We start from the raw sequence: 23,857 nt of genomic DNA on the forward strand, positions 1-23,857 counted from the left end.
GCAATATATAGATATATCTCCAGGCTAGAATGAAGGACGCTTTATCGAGAACATCACAGGTTTCTGATCAGGATTTACCTGAGTTTTACTTGAAGCTAAAAGTGTGGTAGAAAAAAAACAAACAAAAAAAACAACTTCTACACACTTCCTTTTAAATAAACCGGGGCCTGAAGTCAGGTTTATGCCTTTTCTTTTTAAACTTGGTGTTCGCATCATTCGCAGCTCGGTTGCATGTTATTCCACGGATCATCTCGTTCCATCTCAACAGACAATGAACCAAAAGAATCGTACCTTAAAATTCCTGCAACAACCCAACCCACCCCGCCCCCAACACGGTACTTTCTCTTTTGTTTTTTACGCTTTACAAAACGATGTTAAAAAATACAGGTTAAAGTAAAACTTTGCTACATTCTAAGTCTCTACGAGCTCGTAAAGGATCAAGAACTTTAAATGTTCAAGATCCTCCGATATCTTTACACACATTCTGAATGAATCTCCAAAAAAAAATAAAAAATAAAAAAAATAAAAAGACTAATAACCAGTAAGAGATGTAAATTCTGGGGCAAAGAACATTCAAAATGGCTGAATAAAAGACCTACTCTCTACAGGGATTGTCCTACTGTCCTCGGCTCCTTCCACTCTTTTAGTGAACGATAGAGGATGGGTAACGGACATCGAATGAAATATTCTCACTCTTTCTATCTCTCCGTAGCAGCTCGCTCCTCCATTTATACGTCTTCCTCAGTGCTCAGCGTCGTCTTCCTCCCCTCCCTCTTTTCCTGGCAGGCGTCCTACCCCGCCCTCTGCTCGTCTTCTCTTCAGGGACACTGGTGGGAACGTCCTCATCTTCGGGTTCTTCTGTGACCGCGTCTTCCTCCGTGTCTCTGGGCTGGGCGGGAGACCCAGAAGCGGGTTGCTGGTTAGGGGAAGGAGGTGTGCTGCTGCTGCTACTGCCACTGTTGTTGTTTTCTTTGCTGGTGCTGGTGGTGGTAGTGGTGTTTTCCTGATCAGCAGCTGCTTCAGTGGACTCGAGTCTACTGTTGCTGATGGCAGGGTCACTTAAAGAGGAACCACTAGGAGACCCCGTGTCCTTGGTTTGAAGGTCCGACGAGGTGCAAACGGACTCTGAGGCCTGTAAAGCTGAGGCTTCCTGAATCTTTAATGCCTTGTATCTCTGGTAGGGCCGAAAAATAGGTTTACCATCAGGAAGACTTTCAGTGTTTCAACATTTAAGGAATTAGGTTCATGAATTTCACAGTTTACCCACATGAATGTAATTAACCTTTTAATGTAGCCCTATTCCAATTAAAAGTGTGCAGGATAATAATTAAAACCTAAAGACTTACCTTTAGATTCTCAAAGTGTTGGTGTGTTTTGCAGTGAGAGCGCCGTGCCGATGCCTCGTAGTGATAGAACTCGTTACACAGTCGGCACAGAAACCCGGCCACGGGAATTACAAAGTTGGAACCTGTAAAGCAATGAAAGATCCCAAAGCGTAAAAGTTTTATTTCGTCCAGTATAAATACTGAATTTGAATTCTCAAATCTGATCATCCATTATAGTAATTCTATAGTAATCCAGAGAAGCTTGTAAGATGAAGGCAGGTCATCAATGGCTAACATTGGGTATAATCATTGATCAATATTGAAGTTTTCTGAAGAAAGACATACATGGACCAGGCATAACATAACATTATAACATTATGAGCAGTGAATTGAATAACACTGATTATTACATCATCATGGCACCTGTTAGTGGGGTGGGATATTATTAGACCGCAAGTGAACATTTTGTCCTTAAAGTTGATGTGTTAGAAGCACGAAAAATGGGAAAGTGTAAGGATCTGAATGAGTTTCACAAGGACCAAATTGTGACGTCTAGACGACTGGGTCAGAGCAAATTTGCAGCTCTTGTGGAATGTTCCTGGTCTGCATCTATCAAAGTATGATCAAAGGTACGCCAAGGAAGGAACAGTGGTGATCCGATGAAGGGTCACGGGCAGCCGAGGCTCAGTGATGCATGTGGGGAGCGAAGGCTGGTCCATGTGTTTCGGTCGAACAGATGAGCTCCTGTAGCGCAAACTGCTAAAGTTCATGCTGTTAATGCCCGAAATCTTAGGACTGTTTGGGCAGCAAAAGGGGACCAACACAACATTAGGCAGGTGGTCATAATGTTATGCCTGATCGTTGTAACTAACATGTATAAAAGGAGTTTCTAGAGTCAGCACTTTGTATCATACAAAAGAAGAGCTGCAGCTTAAAAACTAAAAAAAAAAAATTTGCTCTCTCAGCAACAATGGTATGAGTTAATCAGTCCTCATTATGTTTGGCAAATTGCTGTGATTCCAGACGAATATAACACTTATCTATCTCTGGGCTGTAACAGCAGCTCAGAATAATGCATAATGAGGTTACACATTATCTGTAAGTGTACATCAGAATGCAGATCATTTAAAATCTGAAATAAGTGCTGAAATATTATTTATATAAAAAAATCTCAGCACCATTTTAAAGACATATAGCTATTACACAGGAACATTGCAGGTGGATACAATTGTGTTCCTTACCATATACTGTGTCGGAGTCAAACTCTTCCTCCTCCGTTATATCTTCCAATGTGACCTCCATCTGTACAGGCAATCCTTCCTGCTAGTGAAAGAACAACCAACATAACTTATTCAATCTCGCTGGTGTTTATAAATGTTGGACTCACGTAGCAGGAGAAAAAAATTAAGTGGAATACACCTTCAAAGAATTGCTTCTACCTGTCCGTTTTCTTCTTCCATCTTCTCTTCCTCATCACTTTCCATGCCTTCTTCATCAGGGCCAACTGTGCATACCTCCAAACCCAAATCTTCCAGGTTCCCTTTCCCGGTCTCTTTCAATACCTAGAAAAGAAAGATATTTAAATCTCAGGCCGAGAGTAAAAAAGGTCGTATCACATCAGTGAGGCAGAACGTGTACCTCCTCCATGTGCTGTTTGTGCTCGGTGGACTGCATGTGTTCGATGAACTCTCTCGATGTTCTGAAATGCTGCTTACAGACAGTGCAGCTGGGGCTTGAAGAACGGCTACAAATCTGGCCGAAAAGAAAAACAAAAAAACAAACCATCCATGTGCTGGTTCAGATTTATTGATATATTGCAGTAGTTCAGATTATTCTGAACATTTACGCTTGTATATTATATATGGCTGTGTAGAAGTTTCACCTTGTGCTCCCTTGTCTTACGATGATCCATGACATTAACAGTGAAGTGGATTTTGCAGGTGGGACACCACCTCTGCAGGCCTGGTCTTTTCTCTCTGTAGGATACAAGACATTGTATCACTGTGGTATTTGCACTACGCATTTCTATCAGCTGCTGTTTCATCAGCACGGCACAATCTTATAGACATTAAAGGTTGTGCGAGTCTGTTGGGCTCACCCGTCTTTACGTGGTCCCTGCAGAGACTCCTGTACACGAGGCAGCAGTGTGACAAGGCAGGCGTTGCTCATGTGCTGAATTTCCATCATCCTCTGCTGGTGTGCCAGTCCGTTCATATGGCTCTGGAAATTCTACACCCACACACACACACAGGTTAAATGCTACTTGAATCACTACAAAAGTGCATAGTACAAGTACATTTCTCTAACAGGAAAATAACTGTTAAACTACACTAATAGAGAGACTTACTTGTTGGTTGTGGCAGGTAATATTACAAATATAGCAATAGAATTTGTTAGCAGTTTCTCCCCCTGTTGCATCTTTAGCCCCATCACTGCTCCTGGTTGTTTCGTCTTTACCGTCAGTGACAGTCACTGAACCTGCAGGCTCGGACTGGCTTGAGGTGCTCTGCTGATCTGCTTCTTTGAGTGGGGACTTGGGGCCTTCACCCTGCTGCAAAGAAAACCGGTCCTCTTAAAACTCTTCTGATTATTGACGCCTTGCATAACTGACTGCGGTTGTGATACTGACCTCAGCTGCCCGGCTTTGCTCCAGTGCCTCGGCTGCCTCGGCCACGGTCCCGTCTTCTTCCAGTATGCATTCTGAAGCAGACAAGTCAGTTATTTACTATATAACCACTGTTCACTTTTTACTATACTATATAACTACTTTTGGCCGTGGTCAAACTCGCTCAAATCCTTACACTTGCCCATTTTTCCTGCTTCGAACACATTACCTTTCAGAACAAAACGTCACTTACTGTCTAATAAATCCCACCCACTAACTGGTGCCATGATGAAGAGATAATCAGTGGTATTCTCTTCACCGATAATAATGCTATGTCTGATCGATGTATATAATAAACAGATATTTTCTCAGGATTCCTCACATGATTCTCAACAAATAATCTTCTTGTGAAATAGGTGTTATTAATGTACTATTTTACACAGATTATTTGCATTTTAATTTGTGGTTACCTGCAGTGTCAGGATCTTCAGCAGCGCGTTCATACTCGGTACTGGGAGAGGTTTCAGTCTCAAGTAGATCGTTCGGCCTGACGACACAAAATAAAATTTCAACAATCCTACTCAAATGCACTCAATTAAAAGCCTGACGAACCTGCCTATTATACAATAAACAATGTTATACCTGATTATACAGTGCAAGTTGTCTATAAACACAAGATAAACGTTACCCTTCAGTTCTTTGTTTCTTTGCAGTTGGCTCATCCAGCTGCTGCGTGGACGGCTGGCTGCTGACTTCTGCCACTGCTGTGGTTTCATCTACATACAAAAAACAATCTAAATTTCTGTTTTCAAACCTACACAATAGTGATGTATACAGCAAACTGTAAGATGTACCCCGGCTGCTGCTTGCCCCAGGCTGGCTGTCAGGGCAAATTGCAGGTCTGTGTTCGTTCTCCCGCTTCCTGTCCAGCTGCCTTGAATGAAAGTCCTGTAAGCACACCATAAACCAGGTCACTAACAGCACTCTATATTACAACCAAATAATTGATGATTATAAACGGCTTACGTTGTTGAAATAGCGAGTATGAGGATTGAAATGTCGTGGAGGAAATCCCATATGTGGAGTCTTAATAGCAACTCCTAGTGGAACGGGACCCAAAATAGAAGATCTTGAGCCTGCAGCAAAAAACTGTTGGAACTGCTGTCCACCCATGGCAAAGCTCCGCATGCCCCCTTTAAAAGGAAATAAGAAAAAAAGAGCATATATTGATGTAAATAAATACTCTCACTGCATATATACAATATCTGTCAACAATGTGAAAACACCTAGTCTTTTATGGTTTTTGAGACACCTGCATGTTCCTTTTGTTAATATGCAACAAACAGTGAATGACTGAGGAAACGTTCTGTGGAGTCCCAAAGTGACATTTATACCTCTAACAGAAAAACTTATAAAAGAAGGAGAACTGGAGTGACGTTAGCAGACTGCCTCACCCCCATATGATATGGATTAGGGAAGGTTGGAGACCTATTCTGGGTGAAAGGACCAACATGGCAACCTTTCCATACATCCACTTACACCATGCAGTTCCGTCTGGATGCCGAAGCACATGTCTGTGATCTGTGTGCATTACTCAGTCGTCTGGAGTGTTATCCATCATCCATCACTATCCACAAGGCTTTTATTTACTAATAATGTGTAAAATATGTACGTAGTATATTTGTTTGGTTAAAGCAAATGTTCATACAGTTACATTACTCTGCAGAAACAAAAGGAACGTGCATGTGTTTGATAAAAGACTTGGGGGTTTCCATACTTTGACAGGCCCTGTACATACTTTAAATAAAATATTTTCTATAATGAGCCTTTTGTCTTGTATACACATTTGATTAGACATTGTGTCATAATCAAGACTGTTATCAGACAGTTATACAGCCGGATAAGGACTGGACTTTATCATGAAACCATCTTTTTTTTTTTTTTTTATTATATATATATCAGAGTATTACAACTAATAAAAAGCACAATGTTCAATTTAAGCATATTAAATATTTATGGGTGCCTTCTCTCCTTCTCTCCTCTGTTTCCATTAAACAGTTTAAAGAATGACGTTAACTCAGTTTGTAAAGTTACCAGCGACCCCGTCTGTGTCTATTATAAGAGTTACTTTGATCATGTCACGTGACCGATCTAAATTCTCTACCCGCCACCTATAGAAAGAACGCAAGGCCTGAGAGGAACTCGGCTTACCTTGCATCTGCTGCATCAGTAATGCGCCTTGCAGCATGGGATTAGGGGCGATGATGGTTTGAGTGGCAGAGCACAGGTTGACCATGCGAGCAGGAGGCGCAGTGCCCGGGACGGTCATTGGTCTGTTTGGAACAAAACACACATTTTGTAGTGTTACAACATGGATCTCATGTGGGATTTCAATAAGTCACATGATTCTCAGTATAAATTCATCTGATTCATCTAAACTCCAAACCTCATCATTACCACCAGAGAGGTTTCAAAACATAAATAAATCAGTGCAAATACCAAACTTTCAACATTCTGCAGGACAGGACATCTGATTAAAAAAAAAAAAGCATATGACACAGTAATTGGGCTTTATAATGGAAGGTTGTGAGTTTAAATGTAAGCAGTTTGCCCAGATGTTTTTAAAACAAGTCCTTTTATATTCATTATGTGCCAAATGGTTTGTTGAGACCTAACGATCACACTTTTATGTGCTTTACTCCAGATTCATTTTATTTGCTGTTATAATAACCACCACCCTTCTTGGAAGTCCTCTAGATTTTGGGGTGTGGCTGTGAGGATTTTCAATCATTCCACAATTAGAAATCAGGCACTGGTATTAGGTGAGAAGATCCTAGGTTCAGTCTGTGTTTGAGTTCAGTGGGGGATGAGGTCAGGGATCCATGCAGGACACTTTGAGTTCTTTCACTTAAACATGAGCAAAACAGGACTGGAACAGATTGGTTCCAGAAAAAGGAAAATGTGTAACACTACAGAGCACACAAATTCTGTCCACATACTTTTAGACAATCCTATAGGATGGACAAATTCTCTTATGAACCTGTATAACCACGAATATATTTATATTTATTTTTAAACACACTAATGCTGGACTAGTAACCCAACCCAGAAGTGAGTTCTCACCGGCCTCCCCCGTGGTGATGGGGGATATGATGTGATGGTGGAGGCTGGGGTGGTGGAGGAGGAGGTGGAGGAGGTGGTGGGGTCTGCTGCTGGAACAGCTGCTGGAGCTGACGCAGGTGCTGATGAAACTGCTGCTGCTGCTGCTGCTGCTGGTGATGGTGAGGGTTGAACATCCTGGTAGCGGAGCTGATCAAATTTCCCACAATACCTCAACAGGGTTCCTAAAAATAACAACAGGCTTCGATATTTGTAAATAAATAAATTAAAATATTAAACTAAACATGCAAATAATCAACCAATTTAACAGCTAATTAATCAATCCGTTAATAATTAATCAAAATCAGAGCAAGACAGTCTATAATTAAATAACCACCCATTTTGTTATCTCTGATTCTTATTTATTTTTCTTAGAGCCACCTGTATTCAGGAGGGAAATGTCCCGCCCCCTGTGTAGTGATTGGCTCGTTTTATCCCGCCTCCTGCACTGTGATTGGCTAACACCACCACTCTACCAATCAATCACCTGAACAAGCCAATCTCAATGCAACAAAAGCTAGAAGTATCGGAATGGGTGGCACGTATAAACTCCATAAATGAATAAAATACAAAATAAAATTCACAACTGCACCAATCTATATATTTATATAAGTGGTGTAAAGGCTAATAACAAACGCCTGAGGCTGGACCATGAACAAAATGGCGTTTAAAAGGCAAACCTAGCATTGCAGTGAATGTAATGCTAATCACGCCAATCGTTAGCTCGCCAATCGGAACCATAACAGCACCAATAATCGATATTTGCACGCTACGTTTTTACGTTATAATGAAAATATATTCAAAGGTGTGCTTTATTTTAAATTGCGCGCGCGCTTACAACCCGCTTTCCGGGACCAGGCTAGCCGGTTAGCTAAGACGCTAGCTTTCAGGCGATAGCCTGTCGAGACTTTGATCGCGATCTTTCCAACAACCGGAGAATCGTTTTCTTTTAAAAGGATATATCATCTTGTTATAAACAAACCTATTAAAACCTCAAAACCGTATAAATAAATATAGGCACCATCTAACCCAGCATTACCGACTACGCACCTGCTATGCTAACATACCGGTGTTTGGACGGACTCGTCTTAGCAAGCGTCTGCGTGGCCCAATTTCAAATTCCACTCTGCTACCTGCATATGTTCCCTACCTAGAGTACAACAGTATTGGACACCTAGTGCACTATGTATCCAAAATGTTGCGATTTGGAATACGGTACGGTGAGTGTGGCAGAAAAAAAATGGGTTTGGCTTCAAAACTGTCTCCGCCTAGTGGAATGGAATGCGAAGTGCAACCCAATTAAAACAAAGGCCAACGACGTTTTATGATACTAACATAAATAAGATAATAAATAAATAATATGAATACGATAACTAATTTTATATTATTTTCTACCTACTTTGTATATTATAAACTTCTTGCTAATTATTCTACCGCATCTATTATTATTATTATTATTATTATTATTATTATTGTTGTTGTTGTTGTTGTTGTTGTTGATTTGTTTCAATGCTTTTAATGCTTAGTTAGATCAAATAAAATACATCTTTCTCGAAAGGTTAAATGACCGGAAGTACACGCTCTTCCCAGCTTACTGACTCTAACACGGTTGTCAAAGTGACACACTTGTACACAATGTTGGTGTAAGTTAAACATTTTAATACAGCTTTTTCTGTGATATTTTTCCCCACAAATGTGACACAAAATCATTTATTATACACAATACGCAGACATTGTGCCTAATTTTCCTCCTCCCCCCATCTTTACTTCTGAATGGAATAATCCGTTTCCATGGCATCACACGAGCGCGATCACCGCGCTACGGACGCCATGTTGGATAAACAACATAACAGCTAAAAGCACTAGTGTGTGTTTTAAATAACATATGCATATAATATAAACAGTAAAAGATCAATAGGTGTAACAATTTATCAATAATATAACAACTGAATATGTATACTGAAAATCGTATTGATTTGTTTTCTTTTCTTCCATGGACAAAATATAACCAAAAGCGCGCCCTCTAGCGGTCACTTGGCAGCAAGACAGACGCAAAGTTGAGTTGCCAAAGTGGAGAAAACCCCTTTCTTGGTGTGACGTAATGTAAATAAACTGAAGTAATGTATAGTTGTGCAGAATCCACTCAAGGGATTGTACTCAGTTACTGTACCATGCATACATATTATTTTGTTGCACTTTTTTATATATATTTGTTATTATTTACTGTACATCTGGAAGGCCGCATGTCAGAGCCCAAACATCTTTTGGTTTAATTCTTCATCATTCTTTGTTTTTTCCTGACAACTGTAAATAGTTTATGCACAATAGCAAAAAAAATAAATAAATAAAATAAACTCAGTCTCTTTGAAAAGTTTAGACTATATCATGATGTCATGAACTGCATCTCAGGAACTCATAGAAATTAGATATTTGGGTAGACAACTGTAACAGAAAAATAGTACAGAAATGTATGGACAACACGCTCATATTTAATTGATATGAGTCAGGTGTGCTGCCAGTGAGAACAGATAAAACTAAGTACAGAAACTGACTCAAACATTGAAAGTAAAAAAAAATGTAAAAAAATTGCCAAAATCCAATATTCTAGATGCAAAGATTGAAAAAAAAATCTATTACATAAAATTCTACTAGTAAAGCAGAAGGGAACTTGCGTAAACACATAACCTTAATAACCTTGACAATGATGGAACTATAATGAATGGACATTCGGTGAGGATGAGGATGATGATGGGTTTTCCTTTGGAGTCTGGTTTCTTTCAAAGTTCCTTCTTTTACACTGGCAGGGAGTTTTTTTCATGGCACTATTACTACTGACTCAATCATTAGGCATAAACTTATATGGAGTGATTTATGACATAAAAATGTATATTTGTAATTAGTTTAATTCTATAAATTAACAATGTCCATTGTTAAAAGTGCTAATAAAACTGAACTGCTTGATCTCATGTAAAGAAAAGACTTTATTTGTCACATACTTTATACATTACAGTGAAATTCTTAATTCACATATCCCAGCGATTTTTTTTTTAACTTGGGTTCCGAACACAGATTCAGTCATGTTACAGCACCCCTGGAGCGCAGAGAGTTAGGGGCCTTGCTCAAGGGGCCAGGAGTAGCAGATTGGTGATATCAGGACGTGAACTCCCGAACTTTCAAGCAGTAACCAAGAGCCCTTACCCCTGAGCTTCCATCTCCCACATGATACACACTACTGCTATTTGCAGCACCATGGGCTCTCACACTTTATCTACATTACTGATCTGTTATATACTCTGTATATTGTGGTCTTATTGAATCTGAATGTCTATATAGCATTGTCTTACATTGTCTTTTCTATAAGCTAAATGTACAGTGTTATTAATAAATGTACGTTGTTATAAATGCCTGTATATTTGAGAGTCACCTACAGCTGGAATCAGATTCCTTGTGTGTGTGTGTGTGTGTGTGTGTGTGTGTGTGTGTGTGTGTGTGTGTCAGCAAATTTGGCCAATAAACCTGATTCTGATTTGGTTTCACTCCAATCCACCCCTTTAGAAGATTAGGGAGTTAAAAAATACTGTTCTCAATCTGGCAACCCTGGCAGGCAGTAAAGCGGAGATCTCGTCGCCTGGCAGATTGCGGAGGAAGGAGGAAGGCTGCTGAGGATGAGACTGCATCACATCATACATATCAAAAATAACATAAGAGGAACATCACACCTGTAGACCTAGACACCGTGTTAGGATTAAAATTAGAGTTACAGTTACAGTTTCCTTTTTCTTTCTGCATCCATTTTTATTTCTAAGGAGTTATTTATAGGCATAAGGAGTGATCCTCAGTCCCACCAAGCAGCCAGGATGGGGAACCGGGGAATGGAAGATCTCATCCCGCTGGTGAACCGGATGCAGGACGCGTTCGCCTCCATCGGACAGAATGCGAACTTGGACCTGCCTCAGATCGCAGTGGTTGGCGGCCAGAGCGCGGGGAAGAGCTCCGTCCTGGAGAACTTTGTCGGAAAGTAAGTGATTCCTTTATCCTGATCCCATTCGGATTTGTGGTAAGGTGGGGGAGGTGGTGGTGGTGGGGTGGTGGTGGGGGATGCCTTGGATGTCAGTGATGCCTGGTGCGTCTTTGCCCTCCACCAAAGTCATACCTTACTCTGAGCAACATCAGAATGATGCCATGATGAAGAGCCCAGGATCAGGTCCATCTAATCACCTGCATATAATAATCCTTTTCAAGCATATTGGTAATAAAGTGATGACATCATGGAATAATGATAATAATAATAATAATAATAATAATAATAATAATAACCTCCAATTATTAGTTTCACCTCAACGCAAAACCCCTTCTCAAGAATGATACCATTTCTTCATCTGCACTGACCTTCTCACGCTACACAATGTTGATTACAGTTGCACTGAGGACCATTGTGATTGTTGTCATGATCTATTTCCGTGTGTAAATATATAATCTTAGTCTCTCAAGGTCACATCCAGCCATTAATAATGCTGCTTTAAATTAAATGTAAGATGAATGTTTCCTATTACATAAAAAAGCCCCAGTAGTTTTCTTCACATACAAACCACTGCAGTGGGACTTCCTGTTTTTTTATTCAATTCCAGCTTCAAAAGCTATCCAATCTATAAACAGATTCCTGAACTGCTTTTCTCAAGTGAAAATATCTTGAATATAGCTTATAATATTTATTAAATGGATATAATAATTTTAAAGCTTCTATGGTATATGGTATAAATACTTTCAACCCTTAAAATTGTGATTTTCTGTTGAAAATGGATTTGGACTGTAAATAATAAAAACAGTGTCTTGGGGCTGCAATTGACATTAACATTTTTGAACTCAAGTGTCCATCAGCTCATGTCGAAACTGGAATGAATGGACATTCAGTGTCACCCAAATGAGGAAGTTTTCCTTTTGAATTTGTCAAGGGTTCTTCCTTATACCATCTCAGGGATTTATTTTCTTGCCATTGTAGCCACTGACTTTCTCATTAGGGATGAACATATACAGACTAATTTACGATGCTAAAATCTCTATTTGCAATCTACAGTTTTCTGTAAAGCATCTTCACTGGATCACACAAAAGAAATCTCTAACGAGTGAAGAACACCTTTAACAAATTTCACAAGAGGCACAGCGAAGTATTATAGCTGAATGTTTGGAGAAACGAACACTTCAGATACTGAGTGTGTGTAAAGCTGTTTTTTGTGCTAACGGAGAATTTTTTAATGAAAATGAAGTGGAATATCTGGACATATATTTTGATTTGAGATAGAAGAGTATCTGCAAGAATGAAAGGGAAAGTTTATAGGACTGTGGTGAGACCTGCGTTGTTGTATGGATTAGAGACAGTGGCATTAAGTAAAAGACAGGAGGTGGAGCTGGAGGTAGCAGAGCTGAAGATGTTGAGGTTTTCGTTGGGAGTGACGAGGATGGACAGGATTAGAAATTAGTTTATTAGAGGGACAGCGCATGTAGGATGTTTTGGTGACAAGGTGAGAGAGGCGAGATTGAGATGGTTTGGACATGTGCAGAGGAGGGACATGAATTATATTGGGAGAAGAATGCAGAGAATGGAGCCACCAGGTAGGTGGAAAAGAGGAAGGCCAAGGAGGAGGTTTATGGATGTGGTGAGGGAAGACATGCAGGTAGTTGGTGTGAAAGAGGCAGATGTAGAGGACAGGGTGGTATGAACACGCACGTGTTTATTAAAATCCATAAAAGACTAGGTGTTCCCAAACTTCTCACAAGCACTGTATAAAAGTAAAAATGCTGAAAATATTGAAAATGATTAATCAATACAAGTTTATAAATGCATAGACCAACAAATTACATAAAAAACATATCAAGACGTTTTTGCTTTATCATGGATGTGAAGACAGAGCTGCCACCTCGGGTTACTGTGTTGTAGTCTTTACACAACGTTGCCAAACATTGTTTCGACAGCACAAAAGCTTTGCACACACCTCCAGATGATAGCTTGGACACTGGTCATTTCAACACAGATAAAGATAATTACCAAGCTGTGTTTCTGCATGTGATCTGGCACACGGACTGAGAGCGAGAGCATGCTGTGCATTGACCTTGCAGCTGAGATGAGTTAGTAGTGAGCTTTGGGCTTTTTAATATTAGGCCCATAAATCAGGTTACAATCATTTAACGTTTAAGCCTGAAATGTACAGCATTGGTCAAGAAGTAAATTTCATGATAGCTTATAAAAATCGTACACATAGCTGTAAACACATAGCTGTAAACACAATTAGACAAACAAAATAAAACAAAGAAACAACCAAAATCAGACACACATAGTTGTAAACAGAATTAGACATACTTAGCTGTAAACAAAATCAGACACACATAGCTGTAAACAAGATCGGACAAACAAAGCTGCAAACAAAAATCTGACAACAAACAGACAAACAAAGCTGTAAACAAAAATCTGACAAACAAACAGACAAACATAGCAGTAAACAAAAATCTGACAAACAAACAGACAAACATAGCTGTAAACAAAAATCTGACAAACAAACAGACAAACATAGCAGTAAACAAAAATCAGACAAACGAAAATTAGACACACAGAATGTCAGGTTACTGTTAAATTGAAATATGACCGTAATGTATTATAGTAACACAGTATTATATATCAATAGATAAATATATACACAAGATTATAATCACTCAGTATACCGACTCCCATCTCTGCCATGTTGTCTGGTTTCTCCATGGTGGACGTCTCTCAATAACACTGTAATAGTTTGTTGTATGAGATGTTTACGGGGGTCACTTCAGTGCACTTTAAAGATAAATACAGATTATTTATACATACTAATCATTGCTGGCAGGATATGAAGAGCAGGTTTGACATCTGAAGTTAGTGATAATGTTTGTAATGTTAAAACCAGTGTGCTTATTGAGATATAATGATACCAGGAAATGTTGCTTTACGATGATCCACTATCCATTTAGGCACTTAGGCTTTGGAACACATTGTCATTGATTGTAATCAGTATTGCTGAGACGTGATGTGTTTACATTCATATGCATCGTACTGATTAGTGGTACATCCTATAGACCAGACAGAGAAAAATATATATATAGAGAGAGAGAGAGAGAGAGAGAGAGAGAGAGAGATTATTAGAAAGACAAGAGAGACAAGAATTCTTCTTCTTCTTCTGCTCCCATTAGGGGTTGTCACAGCAAATCATCTGTCTCCCTACCCCTCTGTCCTCTACATCTTCCACTTTCAAACCAACTACCTGCATGTCTTCCCTCAACACATCAATAAACCACCTCCTTGTACCTTCTCGATATACCCAATATCCCTTCTCTGCACCTCCTTGCATCTCATGCATTCACCACTGCCATTTCCATCCTGTTGCAAAATCTTACTTTTCACATTCCTTTCCTTAAAGCCATACCTACCCATCACCTCTGTTCTCTTCACTAACATGCCTGCTGAAATCTGCCACAATCACTTATCTTTCTTTCCGAGGTACACTCTCCACCACTTCATCTAACTCACTCCAGAATTTTTCCTTCTGCTTCATCTCACATCCCACTTGTGGAGCATAAGCAGTGATGACATTTATCATCACCCCCTCAACTTCCAGCTTCACGTTCATCACCCTATCAGAAACTCTCTTCACCTCCACTACTGTACTCTTTCTTCAGAATCACCCCTACACCATTTCTCTTTTCTTCCACACCATGAAACAACAGTTTAAACCCACCTTCAATGTTCCTTGCCTTACTCCTTTCCACTTGGTATCCGGGCTTGGGACGACACTAAGAGTGCACTGACTTGTGCAACCCTGATGGCTGAGTGACAGGAGACAAGAATATAATTTTAAAATGCAGAGACAAAACAAAACAAGACTGCCGTAAACAACTTGTGCTTATTTAGACCTCTGTTATGACTATGAGACCATGGAGTTACATATCAGTACGTAATGTTTGAGGGCCGTACTGTTCTTAGGACATTAATGCATAATATATATCATTTACAGCATTTTGGCAGATGCCCTTATCCAGAGTGATTGGCATTTATAGAAATCCAAAGTCTTAAGTGCCTTAACCACTAAGCTACCACCTTCCCCCCTATAATCTTTATTATAAAGATTTAACAGCTGCAGCATGACAATATGTAAGAAAAGATAATAGTAAGAAGTCTAACAAACTACAGTAGTTAGGTGAGTTGCTTATTTTAGAATAACTTCAGCTCAGAACATTACCTAACAATGTTCAATGTTTATTAATTGTCTTACACAGTACAAAAGACATACACAGCTCTATAGTTGCTGTTTTTTTATATAATCCTCATATATTAATAATTTGAGGTTGGATTAGATGAACGCTAATGAGCATATGGATGACTTACTCTTCTGCAGCAGAGCATTGCAAAACATCGATCCAGGTGGAAATGTTTGATATATAACACCAGGTGTCAGCTTTCACACTCAGCCTTGAGCTGTCTGATTTGTAAATGTCACACTTTCATTTGAGTAGCTGATGTAGACATGAAAGTGGTGCTACAGTGCTGCAAAATGTTGTGCTAGTTTAAAATCGGTGAAAACCATATCGACACACTTATGCATACATAAACTGTGATTGGTTAATGTCACTGACCTAAAGACTGAATAATCATTATGATGTATCCCCAACATTTGTAAACTTTAACCCGAGAACTGCCTTAAGACCACTACTGGGCTCTTGAGCAAGACATGAACTACTAACTACAGTTTTGGGGTTGGACTGGATATTGCACTGTTTGGGATTCAGCCTCAAGGTCTGTTTTTTTTAATCATTTTTTTATTAGTCAGCTTTTATTTTATTCAACCTAAAAAATAAATTGGTATGTATACATTAAGTGAGTAAAATCTCAATGATCTTCAATGGTGCTTTTGGTTTTATTTATTTTAGGATTTCTTGACAGCTCTGTCCTGTACTCCTGGCTGTCTTGCTATTTTTTACACAATGATTTATAATAGTTACTTCTGTAAATGAGCAGTTGAAACTATTTATTTATAAGGAAACCCCCGCCACCAAAGCAATTTTGCCCCTTCATTGTTCATTAATTGACAGACTAAGATTTAAACCTCAAAACTTTTAAACATGACAGAACTGAGTTGGAGATTGATTGGTTTACATATTCTTACAAATACAAATACAAATTCCCAGTTCATTTCTAAGAGAAAGCTAAAGCGGTGGTCTGGTTTCAGCACCATGGACAGCTCCTATACAACAGCCTAAAAAACACGTTCTGCATTTCAGATTTGGGTCACTTCACTACCAAAGGTACATTTAGGAGTGAAAAAAAGAACAGAAATAATCAAATGCAAAGAAAATTCGAATAGATTTTTAAAGATTATACAATCTTTTGTAAAACACCTGACATACACCATATGGCTAAAGATTTGTGGACACTGGACCAGTTGGGAAAATCACAAAGTTGAAGGAACACATTGTAAAGAATGTATTCTGCAGCATTTCAATTTCTCTTTAATGAGGCCCAAACCTCTTGGTATCCAGTATGACAAAGCTCTTCTGTAAAAAAAAAAAAAACAACAGACTCGATGAAGAGTTTCCTGCAGAGAGCCCTTACCTCAACAACCCCTTTTAACACCTTTGGGATAAAGTGTCAGTTGTTTTGTAAACTAATTTTATTTTTCCCACATTGTTCTGGACTGAGAACATTGAGGCTTTGTTATTTTTAGATTTTTAGATAGATAGATAGATAGATAGATAGATAGATAAATATATATATAAATGCTCTGGCAGTAAAACAATGTGCGGGAGCTACTGAGCAAGTACAGTAATGATAGATAAAAGCATAAATGAACATGTATAAAATGTTATATTAGTGCAGGATGTCTATAAGGCACGATATATTTAGAGAATGTGAGATATAAAAATATATATATGCAGATGGAATATAGATATGAGGATATACATTTAATTATATACAGGATAATTGAATAGAATAATATTATATTAATGATATAGAATGTACTGAGTGGTTATCGCTTCTATAATGAAAATGAGACAAGGAACTAACTTGATTTGTTGAAATGTAACCTTTAACAGATAAAAAGGAATGACATATCAGGGCATTTTAGTTTCTGTGGTATGAGAGGAACAAAACACTTAAAGTAGTGCTGTTATAGTTAAATAATCACTGCTTCACATCAAGCCAATGACACAGCATTATCTAGGTGTGTTTTGTGCATGTTATCAGTGTGTGTCTTTAGTCTGGATGTCTCATCTGTCAACTTTAGGTTGTACAAATGTTGTTGAGTCAAAGCAAGCAATGTTGGTTATTCCAACAACACATTATTTCCAGCACGGCTATTTTCTGTACAGTGTTTGTGGAATAACAGCCACTACTGATTAACTGGTTTAACCTGACCACAAACCGCAACTGATAAGACAAACAAAGCCCCTGGATGATCCTTTGTGATGGAATAAACGCCTGATATTCTGTTTGTCCGTAGCTCTTGGTTTCTTAGTTTCATACAGTGGCCTACATTTGATTCTATAGCATTTTTCCGATCTCGTTTTCCTTTTTATCCTGGGAAAATAACAATATCGATAATATATATTTATAGCAGAATACACTTCAAAATATTACAGATATTGTTATATACTGTATGATTTATATCAAATCTATCACTAAAGCACTGCGGTATATTTATTTTGGTCAGTTATATCACACTTCCAATATGCATAACAATTCTATCCTTACATTTCTCCCTCTTTCTCTCTCTCTCTTTCTTTTTCACTCTATCCGCTGCAGTGTACTGCTTACTTGTGTGTGTGTGTCCTCTGAGCTTGCTGGATTGCTGCCATGTGACAGTTTGAAGATAGCATTGGAGAAAAAGAAGAGGGGAAAAGAGAGAGAGAGAGAGAGAGAGAGAGAGAGAGAGAGAGAGAGAGAGAGAGAGAGAGAAAGAGAGAGCAGGATAGAGAATCAGAGTAGACAGAGAAGGATGAAGGGATAGAGAGAAGGAGGAGGGGAACAGGGCAGGGTGAGATTAGTAAGAGGAGGCGGGGCAGCAATCTGTCCGTCTCCATCACTGGTGATCTGAGCTGAGAGTGCGTTTTGCCATGGGGGATGGGAACAAGAGAGAAAATGAGAGAGAGAGAGAGAGAGAGAGAGAGAGAGAGAGAGAAAGATGCATATATTTATTTCCCGTGCTGCATTTACTCCATGCTGAAAGCTATTGTGATGTTTATGAGTTATTGTTTTCACTGTTTGAGTGCAGGAAAGTGGAAGATTGGGATTGTTTTTTTTTTTGTTGTTTATGCTTCACTTATGCCTTTTTTTTATCATCATTCATTAATTCATATTCAAAAAAAGGACGTTTCATAGCAACCAGACAAAAAAATGGGTTAGGGTTAGCCCTGAGCTTCCATCATTTTAAATATGTATGTTTGTTTTTATGTAACACAAGATACTTCATTGTGGCCATATGCCTCTGGGCTAAAAATAACATACACTGTACTGTACATTTTACAGCAGAAATGTGGCAGCACTGTTACCGGGAATTACATGATATCATGTAGAGTGACACATTTGGAAGAATGAGCAGGACTGGCTAACATCATTGTGTCCAAAAGCATTCCTTTCCTACTCAGAGAGCAAAGAGAAGTTTGCATTCGAGTCTTCTCAGTGTCGCAGATGGCAGTGGAATTATCAGGATTTGATCAAATATCCTATCATGTTTACTGACAGCTTCATCTAAAACCAGGACTTTCTACTCAGGCAAGGTGTGACAAAACTTAGCTTGAACTCCTAGATAAAGAATTTTTAGTTGCACTGCCTAATACACTTGTTAGCTAGATAGTTAGCTCATAGTAATGATATGAGTGAGTTGACTCTATTTATTGACTCTTTTAGGTGAATTTTTGGAGTGGAATATCAGAGTGAGTTGAATCGAGCCCTCAGTACAAGCAGAGCAGTGTCAGTGTGATTGAGGTCGGTGTGATCCGGCACCAGGCTATCACCCATATGGTCCCTCCATATGGCTCTGTATCCGGAGGCAGGGTTGCTGTCATGGGAGCCTGTAGTTGCCACCACCTAGCTTGAGCATGGTGTCAGTCATAGAGGAGTCAAGAGGTCAAGGGAGTGATTCAGCTAGCTTTGCTGAAAGTCAATATCTGGAAACAGCTGGAGATTGCATTAGAAAGATATTTTTAGGCATTATGTGATAAACCAATTTCTTCAAACTTATTGTATCGAGAAAGAAATAAAACTGTGTGATGTTTACTACATGGTGATAACCTGAAGATTAATAAGGACATAAAGTGTTCATTTAGCAATATATTATATATAGTACAGTAGATTGATTGTATTATATTTATTTAACCACACCTCCAATATGGCAAACTTCTGTTGCTAATAAAGTACCAGAATAAGTACATACTGAAGATTTAAAGAGTAGGAAAAACACTATGACCTGTGATCACTGTAGCCTCAGATTTTTGTTCTTGTTTGGCAAAATCTTCGCTCTTGTTGTCAAGTTTTCTGTGTTCTGAGATGCTTTTCTGCTCATCATGGTTGTAAAAAGTAGGTTTTTGAATGACCGTAGCCTTCCTTGTGGACCACTGAGACATTTCTGGTTTCAAAACAACTGTTCTGTGGTCTGTAAACACTTCAGACAGAACAACTCAACCATGGTCAAATTCACTAGGCTTACTTCAGCTTTCTTCTTATTCTGATGATTGACATTAAGATTCAAGCTTCAGTATCTGGCGGATTTTACTTATTGCACTAATTGGCTCATAAATTAAAATTACATAAATGCACAGGTGTGTGTTTGATGAGATCATTCCCATTATTATTGTTTAACTGTGCTCAACTCCCTGGCTGTCTCCTCTTCCCAGGATACTGTGAGGAGAATAACATTTTAGCAAAAGTGTCCTGGTTGAGTTGTTGCTCAGATTGACCTCAAACATCTTCAACAGCAGTAGTACTGGTGCTAAAATAGTACGACCTTGGAATGCCCCCATTGGAATGTATCTAGGATACAGCATGAACAGCATGTAATCCTTTCAGACCCTCCGAAACACTTTGGTGGTAAATGTTTGTGTATTTCCTATTTAAAAAATGTCTAATTGGTCATTATGTGTGCCAAGAACAAAGATGATCTAGACACAAGACATAAAAAGGCACAAACTGTTATTATTTTCCACCAAATTACGCAGAAATGATGGTGTTTCAGTCAAAGACTGCAATTGAACCAGGATTAAACCTAATTTCAACCGCAGTACCACAAACAGCATTATTTATTCCAAAAACAGGGACAGTTTTATCAGTTTTATTGGCCTTACAATTTTTTTTTTCCTTTTTATTCTATAATATGTACATAATACAGGGACATTTTTTTCATACCTCAATTTATTTATTTATTTATTTATTTTATTATTATTTTAGCCGTGTGAGACTTTGATACTAAAAAGAAAAATATCCTTTGAGATTAATAATTTTAATCGTGGGTTTAAGTTTCAATTGTTACTTTCACATTTCAATTAAAATCCTGTTGCTACTTTAAATTTGATATATACAGATGATACTGTTACAGCATAATTGGTTTTTAATATGGCATTATGCATTACAATAAATAGATCCATCACAATGGACATACAGTTTTGAGTTGAAATAAAATGTAGATAATTAGATCCTACAATACCTATACACTATTGTTTTAACCCTTAACCATACAATTCACCATAAATAAGGTCTGTTAAGCTTACAATATGAGTTTTTATTGTGCATTTTATTTGTTGCGTCACAGGGACTTCCTTCCCCGCGGTTCAGGCATCGTCACACGCCGCCCTCTGGTCCTGCAACTCATCAACTCCCCCACAGGTGAGCTTGCTGCCATGGCAACCGCATTCTCATCAGTCTCCCGGGTCTCTGGGGAGATGATGCATCTGAGTGCTGACTGTCCCGGTTTCCCTAAGAGCAGGAATCACTCATGAATCATAAACCTAGGATGAAGAGGAAAACAGACAGACTGAAACACACTGCAAATTTATACACACTTTAGTATTTAAAAAATAAAAATAAAGAAATAAAATAAAGAATGCACCAAAGCTTGTGCAACTCGCTTGTTATACAGTCACTTGCTTGTGACATTTAGGACTGAATTGTAAATAAACTATTTCTGTACCATTAAAATAATTTATGATGCATGCTTTAAATTGCTTTACTGCTTTTCTCAGCACTGCCATCTAGTGTAGGTTGAAGTATCTCACTTTCTTGTTTTATTTTATTTTTACTTAAAATCAAAATGCACTATAAGGACAAAAGCATTGGGAAGGATTTTTGCATTAGTGTACTCTTTTAATGCAGCAATACAGGGGGAAATGTTTATTACAGCATGGATGCAATATTTCGCATGCTAGAAAAATCTCATGATGGCACATAAAATATTTAGACTTCAGTTAAAAATCGCTTACCTTTAATCACAGAGAATATTCTGCACAGCTTTATGAGTAAAAGACAAATGCAGTTCATGAAGCATGATGTGAAATTTGAAATCGAAGGCCGAAAGAATGGCGAGAAAACAGACATTTTCCAATAAAATTACAAAACATAATTGATATTTCAGCAATAATTACATTGTTGAAAAAATATACTGAGAGAGATTAATAAATGGCAATGTTCTCCCTAAACATTTATATTTTAGAATTTTTGTCGGAATATCTTTGCTCCTACTTTCTATTCATATAGAGTTTGCAGAGTTTTTGCACTGTAAGGGGAAGAAGTTTACAGATTTTGATGAAGTGCGTCAAGAGATCGAAGCAGAGACGGATCGTGCCACTGGGCAGAATAAAGGCATCTCTCCGGTCCCTATTAACCTCCGTGTCTATTCCCCTAATGGTAAGATACTTTGTGTTATTTTTGTGCTCACTGTCAATGTTTTAATGCCTTATAGAATGAGCGAGAATAATCTTAGAATAGTCTTAAAATAATATGGAATAATCAATTAATTATACTATAAACCAGTCTTAAAATTGCACTTTTTTATAAGATATCTATCATATGACTCCTGCCATAATAATCATATTGCTAGTAATATGCAAAAAAGGTTTTGTGGAAGTTTTACTGTTTTAAATGCAGCTGTAAATGGATAAAAAGTATCCAAAGATGTGCAATTTGTAAAGCATTTGTGAATCAAAGCCATACTGAATTGTTGCAGATTATTATTTATTTATAATAAAGAATGACCCAAAGTGATTTATTCCTCATCTAATTCATTTCCATTTGATCAGCCATAAGCAGAGAGAAATTGTAAAATTTTTGAACTTCAATTCACACCACAGTTTTTGTTTTGAAAAATAAAACAAACCAAATGTAATCAAATGAAACTAACAAGCAAAATAAGAATCATATAAGCAACAGACTGGCAAGTACAACCAAACAATTCACATATGAATCAATCTCTTTTTTCCATCAGTACTGAACCTGACTCTGGTGGATTTGCCGGGAATGACCAAAGTGCCGGTCGGCGACCAGCCGGCAGACATCGAGCACCAAATCAAGGAAATGCTTATGCAGTTTGTGACGAAGGATAACTGCCTGCTGCTGGCTGTATCCCCTGCTAACTCCGACCTCGCCAACTCTGATGCCCTAAAAATCGCCAAAGAAGTGGATCCTCAAGGTGTGCAAAGTCTTTTTTTAAAAACGACTGGTACGAATAGTCAGTAATTTGACTAATACGAAGGTCATGCGTTTCCAAAGACGTGTATTTTTTTACTCACTATAGGCGTATACAGTACATACAAATTCTCACTAATGCTCTGACTGGAGCGTTTTTTAAGGCAAGCACAAGCACCATTTACACTTCTGGAATCATTTCACACAATTCCATTAGTTTGTATGTGTTTGAGCAGGTTTGCGCACCATCGGCGTGATCACCAAACTGGATCTGATGGACGAAGGAACGGATGCTCGAGATATTCTAGAGAACAAGCTGTTACCGCTGCGCCGAGGTGAGAGACAGAATTTCTGTGTTGATATTGCTGTGTTAATGCTGTTGTCAAGCAAATCTGGTGGTGTTTTTCCCTGTGAGATGTTAGAAGTTGTTCGCCTGGCAGAAGAAAGGAGCAACAGCTCATTTTCACCAACATCAACTTAATTTTAATGAGATATTCTGAGTACAATGGTGCAAATGTTAACTAAATTAAAGACTTGTTATGTGTGAGATAACAAGCATGATATCACTAAGGTATTAGCAAGAAACTTGGAAGTAAAGCTAAAGTGTACAGTTGATGAGGGCAGGGACCTGGTCAGGATAAAGGATTAAAGTGCCACCGCATCAATCTTAATGGTTAGTGATGAAGCGATGGTTAAATCCCACTGCATTACTTTGAGCATGGCATTGTGGGTAAGGTACGGCGATAAACAGACCAAATTAATCTCAATTTAAATGATGTCAGATTTATTCTCTATACGAAGGTATAGAGTGTATCTCAGTTTTTCTCAGACTGTTCTATTTCCTACCCTAGGACTTTCCTCTTGGTATTTTTTGTTGTTCCAAGTAAGTGGGGTCTCTCACTGTTGCCCTCTGGTGGTTAAAGGTTATGAAACTCAAATCTTTTTGGATATTGTATACAGCTGGAGAGTGGAGAAAAGGAAAAGAAGGAAAAGAAGAATTTGAGAGAGAGAGAGAGAGAGAGAGAGAGAGAAAGGGTGAGAAAGAGTGAGAGAGACAGAACACCCATGGGTAAGATGAAA

At 38.4% G+C, this 23,857-nt stretch overlaps 2 protein-coding genes across 26 annotated transcripts in view; one reads left to right on the forward strand and one right to left on the reverse strand.

Annotated features, from left to right (window-relative positions):
• Positions 1-166: 166 nt before the first annotated feature.
• ciz1a (cdkn1a interacting zinc finger protein 1a) lies at positions 167-8,242 on the reverse strand. 4 transcript variants are annotated; one of them, XM_046839291.1, is made up of 16 exons: positions 8,157-8,242; positions 7,054-7,274; positions 6,142-6,263; positions 4,957-5,123; positions 4,785-4,878; positions 4,619-4,706; positions 4,401-4,477; positions 3,955-4,025; positions 3,673-3,876; positions 3,424-3,554; positions 3,208-3,301; positions 2,964-3,077; positions 2,765-2,887; positions 2,567-2,648; positions 1,347-1,468; positions 167-1,174 (listed from the first exon to the last, which is right to left on the reverse strand). In XM_046839291.1, the coding sequence occupies exons 2-16, from the start codon at positions 7,224-7,226 to the stop codon at positions 749-751; spliced, it is 2,088 nt and encodes a 695-aa protein (XP_046695247.1). In that variant the 5' UTR covers positions 7,227-7,274; positions 8,157-8,242; the 3' UTR covers positions 167-748. The 4 variants fall into 4 exon arrangements, with proteins under 4 accessions (XP_046695247.1, XP_046695249.1, XP_046695246.1 ...); XM_046839293.1 differs by having other exon boundaries at positions 2,567-2,645; positions 8,140-8,221; XM_046839290.1 differs by having other exon boundaries at positions 8,140-8,221.
• Positions 8,243-10,689: 2,447 nt separating this feature from the next.
• The window catches only part of dnm1a (dynamin 1a), a 58,758-nt gene continuing 45,590 nt past the window's right edge, over positions 10,690-23,857 (forward strand). For 16 of the 22 annotated variants that reach the window (XR_006924345.1, XR_006924346.1, XR_006924347.1 and 13 more), the window contains exons 1-5: positions 10,691-11,107; positions 20,910-20,983; positions 21,851-22,000; positions 22,578-22,781; positions 23,014-23,112. Coding sequence is in view for 18 of the 22 variants with exons in the window: in XM_046838866.1 (XP_046694822.1) it covers positions 10,947-11,107; positions 20,910-20,983; positions 21,851-22,000; positions 22,578-22,781; positions 23,014-23,112 (688 nt within the window). In the remaining 4 variants the exon portion in view is untranslated. Of the gene's footprint in view, positions 11,108-20,909; positions 20,984-21,850; positions 22,001-22,577; positions 22,782-23,013; positions 23,113-23,857 lie in introns of all 22 variants that reach the window. The other 6 variants (XM_046838852.1, XM_046838860.1, XM_046838856.1 and 3 more) reach the window with 1 other exon arrangement.

Source organism: Silurus meridionalis, chromosome 25 (genome assembly GCF_014805685.1).
Source record: "Silurus meridionalis isolate SWU-2019-XX chromosome 25, ASM1480568v1, whole genome shotgun sequence".
Lineage (NCBI taxonomy): Eukaryota > Metazoa > Chordata > Actinopteri > Siluriformes > Siluridae > Silurus > Silurus meridionalis.

Coding starts and splice junctions, on each gene's coding strand:
- ciz1a (XM_046839291.1), bottom strand. CDS start 7,226: ATGTTCAACCCTCACCATCACCAGCAGCAGCAGCAGCAGCAGCAGTTT. Junction 5,124..6,141: donor ACTGATGCAGCAGATGCAAG/GTAAGCCGAGTT, acceptor TTCCTTTTAAAG/GGGGCATGCGGAGCTTTGCC. Junction 2,888..2,963: donor ACAAACAGCACATGGAGGAG/GTACACGTTCTG, acceptor TTTCTTTTCTAG/GTATTGAAAGAGACCGGGAA.